Below are 19617 nucleotides of genomic sequence, written 5' to 3' on the forward strand. Positions count from 1 at the left end.
ATCCTTAACTGGAAGAAGGTATTTGAAGACATGCCTTCAAGTTGAAAAATAAGAATGACATTGAAATGCATTCTAAATCTGTATTTGCATATCTTAAACCACATTGTTCCTGTGAAACCTAAGTCACTTTCCTAGATCTTAAACAAGGGCAGCACAATGGCTTATCTAGTGGAGATGGCACTAGATATCAGGGCTCAGTTCTGACCTTGGGTCCTGTCTGTTCGGAGTTTGCACATTCTCCGCATGAATCCAGGGATTTCCTGGGGATGCTGTAGTTTTCTTTCACATCTCTGGGGAAGTTGCTGAGGATGGGAGCAGAACAAAAAGAAGAGGATAGCATAGGATTAGTGGAAACGAGTGGATGATGGTTTACATGAAATTTATGAGCTGATCGGTCTTTTTACATGTATCTCTGTATGATCCTATGGCTTTGGAATTAAGTAAAACAAGTTTAAGTATTCATACTAAAAATATGAACCAAGTCTATTTGTAATATATACATCTGTGTAATACAATACGTCAAATGTTTAGTAAAATCAAGGTGGAGTGTTGCATAAATATTATAGATTGGGTTCTGAGAATAATTTAGCTAAAATTCACACTGGCTTTTAAAAAATGGATGAAAAACTTGGCCGAAAATTTTTATTTTGTAATTTGGGAAGCAACTTACCATTTTGAATTATCTATAGTCCCTTTTTTGTGGTTAATTTGGATAAAAGACAGACATGTACAATAAAATACTCTTGTTTATTTTTACAGGTGGTACTGCATTAACATTAGACCTCTTTGGAAACAAGCTTGATAAAAAAGAAATCAAATTAATGCTGGCATTGCTTCTCATTACCGGGGGCCTTCTATTGGTAATGGTTTTGGCATTTCTCAGTGTTATTATTTACTTGTGCAGAACGAAGTCCTATAAACCAGTGACCCATGCTTCATTTCCCATGAATAGAATTTGATTTATTGTTATAGTTGTCACTGTTTATTCAGTGTATTCAAAAATACAACATTTTGTAATTGTATTGATATGAATGAGTGTACCTGTATGTTATCTGATAAAGATCTCTCTGATAGAAGGTTTATTTGACTCAATACAATAATTAAAATCAGACTTCTGAATTTGGGAGAAAATTCTAAAATATAGTCATATTCAATGTAAGTGAAAACCCAGGGTAAAATTCTGTTAAAGAGTATTGTGTGAGAAGCTTCTTCTCAAAGTAAACTCATGAGGGTCAATTTTAATCATCCAACCACCCAATAATCTAACCATGAGGTCACAGAGTAAGCTGCTCAAGTAAATGTTAAATTATTATAATTCTGCTCTTTTTGCACACTGTCTGCCTTCAAGCACAATGAATGGAACTTGCCCATCACAGGGCCTGGCACTTCCTTTGGCCATTCTCATCCACTAACCTTGATGCCATCCTTGATGTGAGGCAGATGTGATATATTACGGTCATGCCCAATGGTTGAAATTGCAAGACCCCAGCTCTTTAGTGTTTGCTAAACACTTCAAAATTGATACTATTGAATCAACTGAAGGACCTTTACTACAGGTTCACCGTTACTCCATGTCCAGTGCAATTCCCCGTTAATCCGAAACTCTTTTGAGGACTGGAGTATTTTAAATCTGAGGATTGATCAAAGTAGTTCAGATTTGCTTCCTACCTCAGAACATCAGGGGAAGGTGTCCTAAAGAATCAATGGAGGAGCAGGAATTGTGGTAGGAAACAAGGAAATGGCCTCTGCCAAGGAAATCAGGCTGGCTAGATATAGCTATCTGATGACTACAGCTAGGAGAGTGGTATGTGGGAAGCAGTAGAGTGGTGGTGTGGAGGAAGCCCCTTCTTAGGCTTAATTTGCACCCAACAAAACACATCTTTGCTAGTAGCCTTTTCAATAGGTTTTAAGATAATAGGTGTGGGGAAAGATTGACACAGATTGCAGCCCCCCTCCCCCCGTGAGGAACTACTGTTATATCCATGTGGTTTGGCAGAGCCCTGCAGAGGCACTGGCATGAGATCACAGCAATGACTTGTGCTTCACTCGCTGTGCTTCTGACTGTGTCTTTGTTACCACTCAGGGTTGACAACAGTCAATCCTCTACAGAAACAGTGATACACTGCTGGACATCTTTTGCTTTCCTTTCTCCAGCTGGAGTTGACAAAATTAGATTTTTCCTGCCACTGGTAAGTGGGGCACTGGGAGAGTGGAGGAAAAGCAGCACCGAGACAAGCAGGTACGGACGAGGCTGAGTTGCTGGCCGTTGGCAGAGATGGGGGTCGTCACCAGAATGGATCGGAATGTGACTCCATTAGCTAACACATTTCTCTGTCCACCTTCTGCACTTCAACGGAACCATCTCCTCCACAACTCCCTGGTTTGCTGTTTCATTTCCATCAACACCTCCTCCCCTTTTCACTGTGTCTTTCCTTGGAGAAGCAACAACAGCCTTGCACTCCTTCCTGAGCAATCAGCAATTTGGTGTCTTCCACTCGGTGTGTCTGTTGTGGTCTCTGTGTTAAGTGGTCCCTTTGCACAACAGCTCCATTTAATTTGCAAGAGTGATGCTGATCTTCACACTGCCTGTCATTTTAATTCTCTATCCCTCCAACTCCTGGCCTGCCCTCTCTCTGGTTGACTTCTTGCCCCATTCCAATAAAGCTTAAAGTAAGCTTGAGGAACAGCGTTCCATTTTCCAACAATGCCTTCCGGTCCTGATATTGAATTCAGCAATGTCAGATAAGCTGCCTTCTCAGTTTGTATCTGAGGTGGGCCAATCCAATAAAAGGTCATCAAATTCAAAGTTAATTCTGCTTAACTATATCTGCAGATGCTGCACAACCTGGTGGACACCTGGATGTATTCTTTTTGATTTCAGATTTCACCGCCAGAGCAGCGGGCGGAAAACAATGTTATTTATTTGTTCTGTCCTCTGTCCTCACTCTACTTGCATCTCCTCCAGACAGATCAGTTGTGATTAGCCAACCCCTTCCACTTGCTCTCAGGTCGGACCTCCACTTGTGCCATTCAACCTCTTGATCTCTACCTTGTCACTGGTGTCCCCTTCCTTCTCACCATCCTTCTTCTCTGAGCTTATCAGGTACTTGATTTCTAAATGTTCCTACTGTCGATGAACAATCACAGTCCTGCTTCTTTATCCACAAATCCACAGACCACAAATCTTTTGGGCAATTTGTGGTTTCTTTTATATCAAATTAACCAACCAGACCAATGTGCTTTGTACTTAATAGTCCCTGCTACTCTTTTACAGGGGCGGCTGCTGATCACTTGACCGGAAATCTGCGCTTTTAAATTTACCTGACAATTACCTCTGATTACATTTGCACAGTGAAAGAGCAGTCAAACCACCCCACTTGTGTATGCAGTTGACTCAAGAAACACACCTACATTGGGCTGTTCGCAGCCTTACATTTGCAGGACTGAGAAGGGAGCAACAGGAGATGGCAATGGAGAGCAGTCAGCTTTTCTTAGATTGGCATGGCTGCCCATTAAGATAGCAATAAATACTGGCTCTATTTTATGAAGTCAAAAACATACATAAATCTAAAAATCAGGAGGGACTTTTTAAACAAATGAGACCATTCCAGAGTAATCAGGCTGGTAATTTTAACTTGATTAGATTAAGAATAGCATCAAAGTGTCCATGTTCCTCTTAAAGAGCAAACACGCGAGATCTGCAGATGCTGGAAATTCAAACAACACACACAAAATGCTGGTGGAACACTGCAGGCCAGGCAGCATCTATAAGGAGAAGCACTGTCGACGTTTCGGGCCCAGACCCTTCGTCAAGACTAACCGAAAGGAAAGATACTAAGAGATTTGAAAGTGGGGGGGAGGGGGAAATGCGAAATGATAGGAGAAGACCGGAGGGGGTGGGATGAAGCTAAGAGCTGGAAAGGTGATTGGTGAAAGCGATACAGAGCTGGAGAAGGGAAAGGATCATGGGACGGGAGGCCTCAGGAGAAAGAAAGTGGAGGGGGGGGGAAGCACCAGAGGGAGATGGAGAAAAGTTCCTCTTAACTTTACTTCTTCATATAAAAGAGATGAATTCAGTGTACAGACGGTGTAACCCTCCATTCCATTCCGATCCTTACTAGATAGATAGATACTTTATTGGTCCCAATGGAAATTACAGTGTCAAAGTAGTATTACAAGTGCACAGATAAGCAAATATTAGAAGAGAAATAAAGAATAAAAAAACGTAAGTTACCTCAAACAGTCTAACAGGAAGAGGGGGTCATCACTTCCCCGGTGAAAGGTTGGCTCATTATAGAGCCTAATGGCCGAGGGTTAGAATGACCTCATACAGCGCTCTTTGGAGCAGTGCAGTTGCCTTAGTCTGTTACTATGTGTTCCTCTGTGCAGCCAAGGTGGCAGCAGAGGGTGAGAAGGGCATGCATTGTCCAGGATTTTCCGAAGGGTCCTTTGTACCACCACAGCCTCCAGTGTATCCAGTTTGACTCCTAAACAGAGCCAGCCTTTCTAAACAGTTTATTGAACCTGTTGGCATCACCTGTATTGATGTCATTGCCCCAGCATACCACTGCATAGAAGATTCTACTGTCGACAACAGATTGGTAGAACATGTGAAAGAGAGGCCTGCAAATTCCAAAACACCTCAGTCTCCTCAGGAAGTAGAAGTGACTCTGGCCTTCCTTGTACACAGCCCTGTATTGGTACTCCACTCAAGTCTGTCATCCAGGTGCTGCCCCAGGTATATGTAGATCCTCACCCCATCCATGTCCTCACCATCAATAGTAACAGGGAGCAGTGCAGGCTTAGTCTTCCTAAAGTCCATCACCATCTCCTTTGTCTTCCTTTGTACTATGCCAGAGAACAATGATAATATCATTGTCTTCTAAGCTGTTATTTGCTACCTTTCTTTATCACTGCAGTCAACACATTGTTCTGCTCCTGAAAGAGTGTATTTCCCTGAACCTTGTCTATGTTCCATGCCTACTTCTCCACCCCGCACCGACGACCACTTCTCCCATCTTCAACCCTTCTCCTTCTCCTCTTCCTGACACCCTGCTCTGGATCTTTACTTTGCTAACTGACGAGGGAAAATCAACCTTCTCAACATCACCGCACCTCTCCAATTCCAACCTCACTCCTACCAAACGCTCTGCTCTCCACTCCCTCCACTAATCCTTACCTCACCATCAAACCTGCAGTTAAGGGTGATGTTGTAGAAGGCTAGTGGACTGAACTCTACCTTGCTGAGGCCCAGTGACACCTCCTCTTACTTACTTCTTGAACAGGATCCCATTAAAGAGTCCTGTCTTATCAGATCCCTCCTTCTCCAGGCCATTGTCTCCCACACCATCACTGACCTTATTAGCTCTGGGGATCTCCCATCCACTGCCACCAACCTCATAATTCCTTCACCCTGCACCTCCCAAACCTACCTCCTACCCAAGATCCGCAAATCTACCTTTCCAGGTAGACCCATTGTTTCTGCTTGTTCCTGCCCCACTGAACATATTGTCATACCTCGACTCTGTCTTATCTTGTCTGTCCCTTCCTACCTATATCCGTGACACTTCACATACTCTTGATTTTTTTCAATGATTTCAAGTTCCCTGGCCCCGAGCCACAATGGATGTCCAGACCCTATACACCTCCACCCCCCACCAGGAAGGCCTCAAAGCATACCGTTTCTCTCTGGACACCAGACCCAACTAGTTCCCCTCCAGCACCACTCTCCTCCATCTAGCGAAATTTGTCCTCACTCTTAATAATTTCTCCTTTGGCTCCTCCCACTTCCTTCAAACAAAAGGTGTAGCCACGGGCACTCGCATGGGTCCCAGCTATGCCTGTCTTTTGGTCAGCTATGTGGAACTGACTAAGCCTAGACTAGTGTCTCTCCCCAACTTTTCCTACGCTACATCGCGACGGCATTGGTGCTGCTCCTGCTCCCATGCTGAATTTGTCAAATTCATCAACTTTGCCTCCAACTTCTACCCTGCCCTCAAATTTACCTGGTCCATTTCAGACACCCACCTTCCCTTTTTGGATCCCTCTGTCTGTAACTCTGATATCTATTATACTCCCACAGACTCTCATAGCTACCTGGACTATACCTTGTCCCACCCTGGTACTCGTAAAAACATCATTCACTTCTCTCAATTCCTTCATCTCCTTCGACTCTTCATTCTAGAACAAAGGAGATGTCCTCCTTGAAAGAAAGCTTTACTTCCTCCACGATCAATGCTGCTCTCAACTGCATCTCTTCCGTTTCGTGCATGTCTGCCCTCACCATCCTCCCGCCACCCCATCAGGGATAGGGTTTCTCTTGACCTCACCTACCACCCCACCAGTCTCTGCGTCTGGCACATAATCCTCCATAACTTCTGCCACCTCCAATGGGAGCCCACCACCAAGCACATCCTTCTCTCCCCTCCACATTCTGCTTTCTGAAGGGATCATTCCTTTGTCCATACATCCTTCCCCACTGATCTCCCTCCTGGAAGCGGAACTAGTACTATACCCGCCCCTACACCTTCTCCCTCACTACCATACATGACACCAAACAGTCCTTGCAGGTGAGGCAACACTTAAACTGTGAGCAGGTTGAGTCAGTGCCAGTGCTCCTGGTGTGGACTCCTGTATATCGGTGAGATTGTATATCTCCACGTCTATTGGGAGACCACTTCGCTGAGCACCTGTGCTCTGCCAGAAAAAGCAGAACGTCCTGTTGGCCACCCATTTATAATTCCATTTCCTGTTCCCATTTCGATATTGCAGTCCGTGGTCTCCTCCAGTGTCGCGATGAGGCCACACTCCGGTTGGAGGAGCAACACCTTGTATTCCATCTGGGTAACCTCCAACCTGATGGCATGAACATTGATTTCTCAAACTTCTGGTAATGCTCCCTACCCACCTCTTTCACCATGTTCCATTTCCCTCTCTCACCTTATCTCCTTACCTGTCCATCACCTCCCTCTGGTGCTCCTCCCCCTTTTCTTTCTTCCATGTTCTTCTGTCCTCTCCTATCAAATTCTTCCTTCTCCAGCCCTACATCTCTTTCCCCAATCAACTTCCCAGCTCTTTACTTCGCCCCTCCCCCCTGCCCGTTTCACCTACCACTGTGTTTCTTCCTCCCCTCCTGCCACCTTCTTACTCGAACTCCTCGTCTTTTTTTCTCCAGTACTGATGAAGGGTCTCAGCCCAAACCGTGGACTGTACTTTTTCCCATAGGTGCTGCCTGGCCTGCTGAGTTCCTCCAGCATTTTGTGTGTGTTGCTCGAATTTTTAGCATCTGCAAATTGTCTACAGTCTGTATTCAGAGAATAGTCTGAGGGATTCATAATCTGAAGCAGACAGTAATCTATCCAATTCCTTGGTAAGTGAGGCCTGGGCCTGAGCCTTGTTCACATGCCTGCTCGCTGGCAGGAATGATGACACATCTGGCTAGAAGACACCAGTACCTCACAGAGGCAGGCTCTTAACAATAAGTACTCCTGTCTGAGTGCTGTTGGGGGGGCAGAGCCTACCTGGGGGAAGCAACAGTGCCTCTGGCACTGAGTCTAGCCCTGTGGCTTAGAGGGGTAGGGTACTGAAGAGGATGGCAGCAGTAATAGGGGACTCTATAGTCAGGGGACAGACAGATGATTCTGCGGGCATGATAAAGAAACACAGATGGCAATTTGCCTCCCAGGTGCCAGGGTCAATGATGTTTCTGGTCGCATCCACGATATCCTGAAATAGGAGGGTGAGCAGCCAGAGGTCGTGGTACCTATTGGTACCAACGACATTGGTAGAAAAAGGGAGGAGGTCCTGAAAGCAGAATGCAGGGAGTTGGGAAGAAAGCTGAGAAGCAGGACCTCAAAGGTAGTAATCTCGGGATTGCTGCCTGTGCCACCCAGCAGTGTGTATAGGAGTAGAATGAGGTGGAGGATAAATGCGTGGCTGAGGGATTGGAGCAGGGAGCAGGGATTCAGAGTTCTGGATTATTGGGACTTCTTCTGGAGCAAGTGTGACATGTACAAAAAGGACGGGTTGCACCTGAACTGGAGGGGAACCAATATCCTAGGAGGGAGGGAGGTTTGCTAAGGCTATTGGGGAGAGTTTAAATTAGATTTGCAGGGGGATGGGAACAGAAGTGAAGAGGCAGAGGATGGGGTGGTTGGCACACAAGTAGAGACAGCTTGTAGGGAGTTTGTGAGGAAGGAGAGGCAGATTTTAGAGCAAAGGTGCACTCAGATGGTTTGAGATGTGTCTATTTTAATGCAAGGAATATCATAAACAAGGCAGAGGAACTCAGAACGTAGATCAATACATGGAACTATGATGTTGTGGCCATAACAGAGACTTGGATGTCTCAGGAGCAGAAATGGCTGCTGAGTGTGTTGGGCTTTAGATGTTTCAAAAAGGACAGGGAGGCAAAAGAGGTAGGGGAGCAACATTGCTAATCAGGGATAGTATCGTGACTGCAGAAAAGGAGGAAGTCTTGGAGGGATTGTCTACTGGATTAGTGTAGATGGAAGTCAGAAAAGGGAAAGGGGCAAAACTCTACTGGGTGTTTTCATAGACCAATGCCCCAATAGTAACAGGGTGATCAAGGAGCAGATAGGGAGGCAGATTCTGGAACGGTGCAGTAATAATAGGGTTGTTGTGATGGGTGATTTTAACTTTCCTAATATTGACTGGCATCTCCTTAGACAAATGGGTTTGGATGTGGTGGACTTTGTTAGGAGTGCTCAGGATGGTTTCCTGATACAATATGTAGATAAGCCAACTAGAGGAGAGGCTGTACTTGATCTGGTATTGGGAAATGAAACTGATCAGGTGTCAGATCTCTTAGTGGGAGAGCATTTTGAAGGTAGTAATCACAACTCTATCTCCTTTACACTAGCGCTGGAGAAGGATAGGAGTAGACGATTTCCGAAAACATTTAACTGAGGTGGGGGAAGTATGATGCTTTTAGGCAGGAACTTGGGAGCAGATGTTCTCAGGGGAATGCGCGGCAGAAAGGTGGCAAATGCTCAGTAGCATTCTGCATAGGTATGTTCCATTGAGGCAGGGAAAGAATGGTAGGGTAAAAGAACTATGTGCATAAAGCATGTAGAAAATCTAGTTAAGAAGAAAAGCAATGCTTACAAAAGGTTCAAGAAACTAGGTAGTGATAGAGTTCTAGGAAATTACAAGGTTGACAGGAAGGAGTTTAAGAATGAAATTAGGAGAGCTAGAAGGGGCCTTGAGAAGGCTTTGGCGAGCAGGATTAAGGAAAACCGCAAGGCATTCTTCAACTATGTGAAGAGCAAGAGGATGAGCTGTGTGGGAATTGGACTAATCAGATGTGATAGTGGAAATATGTGCATGGAATCGGAGGAGGTAGTGGAGGTACTTAATGAATACTTCAGTATTCACCAGTGAAGATGGCCTTGGCAATTGTGGGAATGACTAACAGTGAACTGAAATGCTTGAGTGTATAGACATTAAGGAAGAGGATGTCCTGTAGCTGTTGAAAAGTATTACATTAGATAAGTCACCAGGACCGGATGTGATGTACCCCAGCCTACTGTGGGAAGTGAGGGAGGAGATTGCTGAGCCTCTGGTGATGACTTGGCATCATCAATAGGGACAGGAGAAGTATCGGAGGATTGGCAATTTGCAAACGTTGTTCCCTTGTTCAAGAAAGGGAGTAGAGATAACCCAGGAAATTATAGACCCCCCCCCAAAAAAAATTGTTGGAGGAGATACTGAGAGGCAGGATTTATGAACATTTGGAGAGACATATTCTGATTAGGAATAATCAGCATAGCTTTGTCAATGGCAGGTCATACCTTAAGAGCCTGATTGAATTCTTTGAGGATAACACATTGAAGTTAGAGCAGTGGATGAAGTGCATATGGATTTCAGCAAGGCATTTGATAAGGTTCCACTTGCAAGCCTCATTCAGAGTAAGGAGGCATGGGATCCAAGGGGACTTTGCTTTGTGGATCCAGAATTGGTTTGCCCACAGAAGACAAAGGGTGGTTGTAGATGGTTTGTACTCTGCATGGAGGTCGGTGACCAGTGGTGTTCCACAGGGATCTGTTCTGGGGTCCCTCCTCTTTGTGATCTTTATAAATAACCTGGATGAGCAATTAGAAGGGTGGATTAATAAGTCTGCTGATGACACAAAGGTTGAGGTCATTGTGGAGGGTTGTTAAAGGTTACAGCAGAATATCGATAGGATGCAGAACTGTGCTGAGAAGTGGCAGATGGAGTTCAACCCAGGTAAGTTCATTTTGGTAGGTCAATTTGAAGACAGAAAACAGTATTAATGGTAAGACTCTTGGCAGTGTGGATGACCAAAGAGTTCCTGGGGTCCGTGTCCATAGGACACTCAAAGCTGCTGCACAGATTCACAGTGTTCAGAAGGCACATGGTGTGTTGGGATTCATCAACCAATGGATTGAGTTCAAGAGCCGTGAAGTACTGATACAGCTATATAAGACCTTAGCTAGACCACACTTGCAGTACTGTGCTCTGTTCTGGTTGTCTCACTACAGGAAGGATGTGGAAAGCATAGAAAGCGTGCAGAGGAGATTTGCAAGGATGTTGCCTGGAGAGTGTACCTTACAAGAATAGGTTGAGTGTACTCGGCCTTGGAGTGACGGAGCATGAAAGGTGACCTGACAGAGGTGTATAAGATGATGAGGGGCATTGATCATGTGGATAGCCAGAGGCTTTTTCTCAGGGCTGAAATGGCTAACATAAGGGGGCATAGTTTGGGGCACAGTTAAGGTGCTTGGAAATAGGTACCGAGGGGATGTCAGGGGTAAGTTTTTCACACAGAAAGTGGTGGGTGTGTGGATTGCACTGCCGGCAGTGGTGGTGGAATTGGATACAATAGGATCTTTTAAGAGACTCTTAGATAGGGACATGGAGCTTAGAAAAACGGAGGGCAATGTGCTATGGAAATTCAAGGCAGTTTCTGGAGTAGATTATATGGTCAGCACAATATTGTGGGCCGAAGGGCCTGAACTGTGCTGTAGATTTCTATGTTCTATGTTTAGGCTTAATGCTGAAATTCTGTCTATATCCTTCCCTTCCCCTCCTTAAGGTTGTCATAACCAGGGGTGGTAGTGTGGACAAGCTCCCACTACTTACTAAATGCTCCCAATGGCGAGTGCCTCAAATAGCCTCTGACAACCAAGTTCAGCTCCTGGCCTTCATGTGGCTTAGCTATTGAGCCCGGCAGAACCATTTCTACTGACAGGAGAAGGGGCAAAGGAGGGTTACTGGCGCCTGAAAACCCGTCGCTTTGGGCAGACGTCAGCCGGGGTCAGCAGCTTACCTAGGAGAAGGGAAACTGATCCATTGCCGTGCGGTTTTAACCACTCATGGGGAAGGCCTCGAGACTAAACCTTCAGGAAAATTTCCGGAGCTGGAGCCCCAAAGGACAACTCCTGCGACACTGCTGGTACCAAACTGTTACCAATCTCTGCTGTTCTTTGGGTTCATCAAATGCATGGAAAGGGAGTGCTTACTACATGGGTAACTGCTTTCTCCATATTGTACTGCCCATGCTTGTGTTTGTAGGCAATAGCTATGGTCTGATGGAGGTCTCACTTGTCCTGTCTAAAATGCCTCTTTCATCTCTGCTTACACCACCACCACTGACTGCCTCACCCAGACATCTACTATTCTTTAAGAAAAAAAAATTGCTGCCCACATCTATTTTAAACCTCCCCACTCTCACCTTAAGTGCATGCCCTCTTGTATTTAACATTTCTACTTTGGGGGGAGAAAACACTTTTATCTGAAGTAAATTGCAGGAAGCTTTCACTGCAAAGCAATGAAGAAGTGTGTGAAGGCAAAGTGAATTCACAAGATCCACCCTGCTGGTGTGCTGCTAAATAGATGTGCCTGGAGTTGGAGCTGTGCTGGTTGCAGTAGACGATTCACAGAGGACAAGATCGGACAGAGGAGTTCCAATGCCCGTTCAGCTAACCCGGGTATGAGGGTGGATCTTTCTAAGTGTGGAGCCAATTTGGAAAGGTTGAGAATGGTTCCTTTGGCAGCGAATCCAGGTCTGAAGCAAGTCGCTGGGTGGTGTGTTCGAGGCCTAGAGTGATTCGCTGACGGTGGTGTGGGTCCTAGTGCAAGGTCCAGACAATTTAAACACCAGCCCAGATAGTCTAGGAGGCTTCTCTCTACACGACGCTAGGGCCCTGGCTGCAGTGCTTTGTGTCTGTGAACTTTGTGGTGATTTGCCCAGTTAATAAGATGAACGGAATACCAAGGACTCCACCTGGTTCAGAATGCTGCTGTTATTGTTTGTTTCCATTGTTTGCATGTTTTGTTTTTTTTTCTTTTTCTCTCTGGACACTGGGGTGTTGGTCTTATTCTTAATTGGGCTCTTTTGGGTTTCTTGCTTTGCGACTGCCTGTAAGCAAACAAATCTCAAGGTTGTATAATTTATGCATTCTTTAATAATAAATGCACTTTAAAACTTTTGAAATTCTGACTGTCTCTCCTATCTATACTACAGTTTAAAAACTTCTATCAGGTTTCCACTCAGCCTCCAATGCTTCATGTTTGTGCAGCCTCTAAATGGATAAAATAAGGGTAATGACACAATTGTAATGGGGGACTTCAACAAGCAATGGGATTGGGAAAATCAGGTTGCTGTTGGATCACAAGAGGGAATTTGTTGAATGCCTACGAGATGGCTTTTTAGAGCAGCTTGTGGTTGAGCCAACTTGGACAAAGGCCATCCTAGATTGGATGTTGTGTAATAACCCAGATCTTAATAGGGAGCTTAATGTAAGGGAATCCTTGGGGGACAGTGATCATAATATGATTGAATTCGTACTACAGTTTGAGAGGGAGAAGCATAAGTCACGTGTCAGTATTGCGATGGAATAAAGGGAATTACAGAGGCATGAGAGAGCAGCTTGCCCGGTGGATTAGAGGAGGATACTGGCGGGGATGATGGCAGAACATAGATGGCTAAAGTCTCTGAATAGTTCACAAGGGGCAGGATGGCTATGTCCTGCAAGAAGTTGTTCTCGTATGGCAGGGATAGGCAACCATTGCTGACAAGGGAAGTTAAGAACTGCATAAAAGTCGAGGAAAGGGCATATAAGGTAGCAAAAGTGAGTGGGAAGATGGATAATTGAGAAGCTTTGAAAACCTGACAAAAGGCAACTATAAAAGCTATAAGAAGGGAAAAGATGAACTATGAGGGCAGACTGGTTAATAATATAAAGCAGGATACCAGAAGTTTTTTCAGTTAAATGAAGAGTAAAAGGGAGGTGAGAGTTGATTTTGGACCACTGGAAAATGATGCTGGTGAGGTAGTACTGGGGGACAAAGAATAGCAGATGAACTTAATGGGTACTTTGCATTAGTTTTCACTTGTGAAGAACACTAGTAGTGTGTCAGAGGTCCGTGAGTGTCTGGGAGCAGGTGTGAGTGCCATTGCTATTACAAAGGAAAAAGTGCTAGGAAAACTGAAAAGTCTTAAGGTGGGTAAGTCACCTGGGCCAGATGGACTCTATCCCAGAGTCCTGTGAGAGGTTGCTGAAGAGATGATGGATGCATTGGTCACAGTCTTTCAAGAATCACTTGATCCTGGCATGGTATCAGAGAACTGGAAGATTACAAATGTTGCCCCACTCTTTAAGAAGGGAGGAAGATAAAGGAAGGAAATAGTGGGGCCATTTAGCTGTACCTCAGCAATTGGGGAGGTTTCAGGGAACTTGGAGACTAATGATAAAGGAAGTGGAAGTCAGCATGGTTTCTGTGAAAGGAAACCTTGCCTGGCAAATCTGTTACAGGAAAGATACTGGCATGGATAGTGGAGTGGCTGACAGGCAGGTGGCAGCGGGTGGGAATAAAGGGGGGCTTTTCTGGATGGCTCAGGGGTCAGTATTAGGAATGCTACTTTTCACATTGTTTGTTGATGATTTGGATAAATGAATTGTTGGCTTTGCGACAGTTTGCAGATGATACGATGATAGGTGGAGGGGTAGGTAGTGCTGAGGAAGCAATGCGATTGCAGCTGGACTTAGACAAATTGGAAGAATGGGCAAGAAAGTGGCAGATGGAATACAGTGTTGGGAAATGTATGATAATATGTTTTGGTAAATGGAACAATAGTACAGACTATTATCTAAATGGGGAGAAGGTTCAAACATCAGAGGTGCAGAGGGACTTGGGACTCCTCATGCAAGCCTCCCAGAAGGTTAATTTACATGTCAAGTCTGTGGTAAAGAAGGCAAATGCAATGTTGGCATTTATTTCAAGGGGAACAGAATATAAAAGCAAGGAGATAATGTTGAGGCTTCATAAGAGATGAGTCAGGCTGCACTTGGGGTATTGTCAACAGTTTTGAGCCCCATATCTCAGAAAGGATGTGTTGTTGGAAAGAGTCCATAGGAGGTTCACGTGGATGATTCCAGGAATGAAGGGGTTAACATATGAGGAGCATTTGGCAGCTTTGGACCTGTACTCACTGAAACCTACCAAATGTTGAAAGGACTGGGTAGGGTGGATGTGGAGAGGATGTTTCGTATGGTGAGGGTATCCAGAAAATGAGGGTGCAGCCTCAAAATTGAGGGGTGGCTTTTTAGAACAGAAGTAAGGAGGAATTTTTTTAGCCAGAGAGTAGTGAATCTGTAGAATGCTCTGCCACAGACTGTGGTGGAGGCCAAGTCCGTGGGTCTGTTTAAGGCAGAAGTTGATAGTTTCCTGATTGGTCAGAGCATCAAAAGATATGGCGAGAAGGCAGGTGGGATTGAGAAGGGGTTGAGTAGGATCTGGGATCAGACATGATGGAATGGTGGAGTAGTCTTGATGGGCTGAATGGCCTAATTCTGCTCCTATATCTTATGGTTTTAAGACTGTTTCCCTCAAATTCAGGTGTGTGTGCTGTTGAACCTCTTCTGCGTTCCTTTCAAAGCCTCCATGTCCTTCCTATATTGTGTTGATCAATATTGTACTCAACGCTCTAAGTGCAACCTCACCAAAATTTTATACAGCTGCAATATGGCTCCTTTGATCTTGTACTTAATGTTCCAACTGATGAGGACAAGCATGCATATAGCCGCCTTTAACACCCTGTCACTTCCAGGGCGTTATGGACTTGGACCCCAAGATCCCTCTCCACATCAGTGCTGTTTTCAGACCCACCAATCAACTTTTTTTTTGGATTTCCCTTACATCTGGAATTGGTTCATCTTTATCAAATGTACCAAGGTGCAGTGAGAAGCTTGTTTTGCACACAGTTCATACAGAATAGATGATTACGCAGTGCATTGAAGTGAAACAAGGTAAACCAGTATCAATGCAGAATAAACTGTAACAGCTACAGAGAAAGCTACATCCCAGAAAGCAACACTTCCCTATTGCTCAGGTTAGCTACTACCCATCTCCTACTGTATAGCTCTCCATATTGTTTACACTGAAATCCCTTGTACAGTGAAAAAGGTGATGACCAGGGACCTAGAGAGAATTCCCCTATGAGGTGGTTGAGTGATGAAAGGTGCTATGAATTCAGAAGGTTAGTAGATTGGGAATTAGGAAGTACTATTTGTGACTGTTTATACGGTGTGTAAGGAAAGGAAGTGACCCTGTGAGAGGACAAGGAAGACAAAGTGTAGCAGGTGAAGACTGATGGCTAGTGAGAAGGTGATGTGGCAATAACAACAATAGAAAGGAGGTGTTCATCTAATTGGATACGGGAAGGACACCGTTTCACCCTAGATGTTGCGGCTGTGCACCAAACTAAAGCTACTAGCAATTAGAATAAGAACATTGCATTGGCATTTGGGAATTGTAATGTCACCTGTCCTAACCACTAGTATCTATTTTATTTCTCTCTCATGTTGCCCTCTAGTGATTGCGACAAACTGAAGGTGCTGCTCAGAGGGAAACGGTGCAACTCTGGCGTCTGTCCCAAATTTCCTCCTGTTTGCAATCAGTAACGTTAGAGGTAAAAGCCTGCAACATGCCAGACTGGCAACTGATTCCCAACTGATCGGTTATGGATTACAGCAAGTGAGCTTTTGCTTTTATGTGCAGAGCAACTTTCCATAGTATTCAATTACACAAACAACTGAGAATTCATCTTGTCAATAATCAGAATATATTGTCAATTTGCCCTCAGATTGGAGCATGAAATGCATTAAATGTATCAAACAGTAGTCTTGAATGAATCACATTGGTAATTGTAGAAAAGATTAATATCTTCTCGAATTTAATGAAATTGCTTGATTCCTTTGCAAAGATAAAATAAACATTTTGTTTTTTTTAATCTAAAAGTGGTCCATATAACCTTTTAGTTTAGTAATGCTGAACAAGGTAAGGAACTATTTGAACTTTTGGCTCCATCTCATCTTTCTTTCACAAGCAAGTTGATAGTTGCACTCATTCTTTCTCCATTTTTCTGTAGTATTTATTTATCCATGTTTACTATTAGCAATGCAAACCCCTTTATGCCAAAAATATATTTTCCTGTGGTGTTATCATGGATTACCAAATCAATACATTCTTCTTATCAAAGCTTCTTCAGTATAGCCATGTAATCCCATCCTTCAAACTGTTTGAATAACTGTCTTCTGTGCCATTTCAAAGACTTTACAAACTTCTTAAGGTGTGGTGCTTGGAACTGGACACAATTCTCCTTCTACAGTAGACTACTCACTACTTTATGGACACTTTTTACTCACAGGGAAGAAATTTGCCCTAAGTCAGTAACACTAAATTCAGAAGTTGCACCCTGCTTTCAAAACTCGGACATCAAGTTGTGCATTTAATCTTAATGACCAGGACCAGGTTTCTGGGCATGCACCATGTTAACAAAGCTAGGAACTTCATCGACTCCTTTGCTAACCTGTCCTGCCAACTTTAATCATCTTTGTGCAAGTGAGTCCTGGTATCTTTTGTCTTTGTACCCTCCTGAAAACTGAGCCTTTTGGCATTCATTGTTTCTCCTGATTGTTCCTCCTGATGTATAGCACTTCGCACTTGTATTAGTTCAACTATTCCATCAGCTTGTTCATGTCCACTTGTAGTCTGTCTGTATTTTCCTCATTGTCTGTTACACCCCCAAGTTCCATGGAATCAGCAGATTTTACATTTGTGCCCTGAACCACCCCTCCCCCAACTTCCCTCAATGCCAAGTGATCAATGGATATCAAAAGACATTGTTTGTTCTGTAACTGAGTCTTGGGGAATACCAATGTACTCATTGTCCCAGTCTAACAAGCAGCTGTGCACCGTTTCTATCATGTAGTTCATTTTCTGTGTGTATTACTAATGCATATTTAAACCCATGGATTTCAAATGGATTAACAAGCCAACTAGTTCAATTTTATTGATGCCTTTTGCGTTTAAAAAAAAATTGCATGTAATATTGATGTATCTTTTTTGGACAGATAATTCTCACTATAACTATCTACATGATTATATTTTCCATGTACTTGGCTATGGTACTTTAAAAATAGAACATATTCAACACTTCTTAAATAAATTTCTGTGCCACAATATTGATTTCATTTCATTCTTTGCATTTTGGCAGCTTGTTTCTTGAGAGCCACTCTATGGAAAAAAATGTATGCGTTGAGCAGCTCTCCAATAATGGACAGTAATTATGACCGTCTGCTTGGGTTTATGCATTTTCCTCTTAAGCATACGTACATACAAATCAGCGAGGCTTTCAGTTTGTGGTTTCTGCTCAGTCTGATGGAAGCTGGGAACCACTGCGTTCGGTTTCTATCAATCACTTGGAACTGCAGTGCGGCTGATGAGAAACTATGTTTGTAAATGGATAAAGCTGGTCATGGTCACCAGCTTCCCATGACTGTAACGTACTAGTATTCTGACTTGAACATTGTAAAATGGCCTAAGCGTGGGAGGATTATGAAACACAATTTTATATTTAATCCTATAAGATCACACCCAAAGAGACAGGTTTGATGGTGTTGTGGCGACACATTTGCTGGCACATCCGAACCGACTCACAATTAGATAGCCTACGGGGGTTTGCGAGCACAGAGCTTTGGAGCCTCTGCGCCACGAGGGAGGCTTAAAAGTGAGGCTGAGGATTTCGAATAAAGTTTTTTCCTTCGACTGCAGTTACCGACTCCGTGTCGTAATTTTAGCGCTGCGTGTAGCACACCGCTACAATTGGTGACCCCGACGGTCCAAACGATTTTTGGACCAGAAATGACTGACGCCGCCTCTGTTCATGCGGTTTCGTTGAAACTGCCGGGTTTCTGGACACAGCGCCCGAACCTATGGTTCCAGCAAGCCGAAGCCCAATTCCACGTTCGCCAGATCACCTCAGAAGACACCCGCTACTATTACGTGGTGAGCTCCCTCGACCAGGACACAGCGGCCCAGGTCGCAGAGTTCGTACAGTCGCCCCCGGCAGACGGCAAGTACACGGAATTCAAAGCCCTGCTCCTCAAGACTTTCGGACTCTCACGGCGCGAGCGGGCTGCCCGTTTACTGCACCTGGATGGCTTGGGCGACAGACCTCCATCGGCTTTAATGAATGAGATGTTGTCTCTCGCCGACGAACCACACCACTGCCTACCACCCACAGTCGAACGGGCTAGTGGAGCGTTTCCACCGTCACCTGAAGTCGGCCCTCATGGCCCGCCTGCGAGGAGCCAACTGGGTGGTTGAGCTTCCCTGGGTCCTACTCGGCATCCGCACAGCACCCAAGGACGACCTGCACGCCTCGTCGGCCGAGTTGGTATACGGCGCGCCCCTGGTCGTCCCCGGGGAGTTCCTACCAGCCCCAAGGGGGCAAGAGGAAGATCCCGCAGCAGTCCTGGGCAGACTACGCGAGAAGCTCGGTAACCTGGCCCCCATACCCACTTCACAGCACGGGCGGCACCCGACCTGCGTACCCAAAGACCTACAGAACTGTAAGTTTGTGTTTGTACGAAGGGGCGGGCATCGGCCACCGCTGCAGCGGCCATACGAGGGGCCATTTATGGTGCTCCGGAACAACGGGTCCACGTTCGTGCTGGACGTTGGGGGGAAAGAGGAGGTTTTCACGGTGGACCGCCTCAAACCGGCCCATGTGGACCTGGCGCAACTGGCCGAGTTTCCGGCACCTCGGCGCAGAGGCCGACCTCCCAAGCGGGTTCTGGCCCAGACTGTGGACATTGGGGGGTGTATCGCCGGTTCTGTGGTGGGGGGTTATGTGGCGACACATTTCCTGGCACATCCGAACCGACTCACAATTAGATAGCCTACGGGGGTTTGCGAGCACAGAGCTTTGGAGTCTCTGCGCCACGAGGGAGGCTTAAAAGTGAGGCTGAGGATTTCGAATAAAGTTTTTTCCTTCGACTGCAGTTACCGACTCCGTGTCGTAATTTTAGCGCTGCGTGTAGCACACCGCTACAGTGTGCCATAAAGTAGTGAGTAGTCTACGCTAGAGGGAGAATTGTGTCCAATTCTAAGCATCACACTTTAAGAAGTTTGTAAAGCCTTTGAAGTGGCACAGAAGATAGTTATTCAAGGAGAGGTGAAGTCCAATGAGGACGACAGGAAATGACACAGAATTCCAGAAAGCTCACAGAGGAAATTCAAACTTTAAAACAAAGCCATTCCTTCTCGGAGACCTGATGTAATTCACAA

General features: G+C 45.0%; 1 protein-coding gene across 2 annotated transcripts in view; it reads left to right on the forward strand.

Moving 5' to 3' along the window:
* The window catches only part of LOC132391432 (ferroxidase HEPHL1-like), a 77574-nt gene extending 60066 nt beyond the window's left edge, over window positions 1-17508 (forward strand). Inside the window, exons 20-21 of one of the 2 annotated variants that reach the window (XM_059964617.1) lie at window positions 760-860; window positions 15860-17508. In XM_059964617.1, coding sequence (XP_059820600.1) covers window positions 760-860; window positions 15860-15862 — 104 coding nt within the window. In that variant the 3' untranslated portion in view covers window positions 15863-17508. Of the gene's footprint in view, window positions 1-759; window positions 1081-15859 lie in introns of those variants that run through there. The other variant, XM_059964615.1, reaches the window with a different exon arrangement.
* Window positions 17509-19617: the final 2109 nt, after the last annotated feature.

The sequence above is a fragment of the Hypanus sabinus genome, chromosome 3 (assembly GCF_030144855.1).
Source record: "Hypanus sabinus isolate sHypSab1 chromosome 3, sHypSab1.hap1, whole genome shotgun sequence".
Classification (NCBI taxonomy): Eukaryota; Metazoa; Chordata; class Chondrichthyes; order Myliobatiformes; family Dasyatidae; genus Hypanus; species Hypanus sabinus.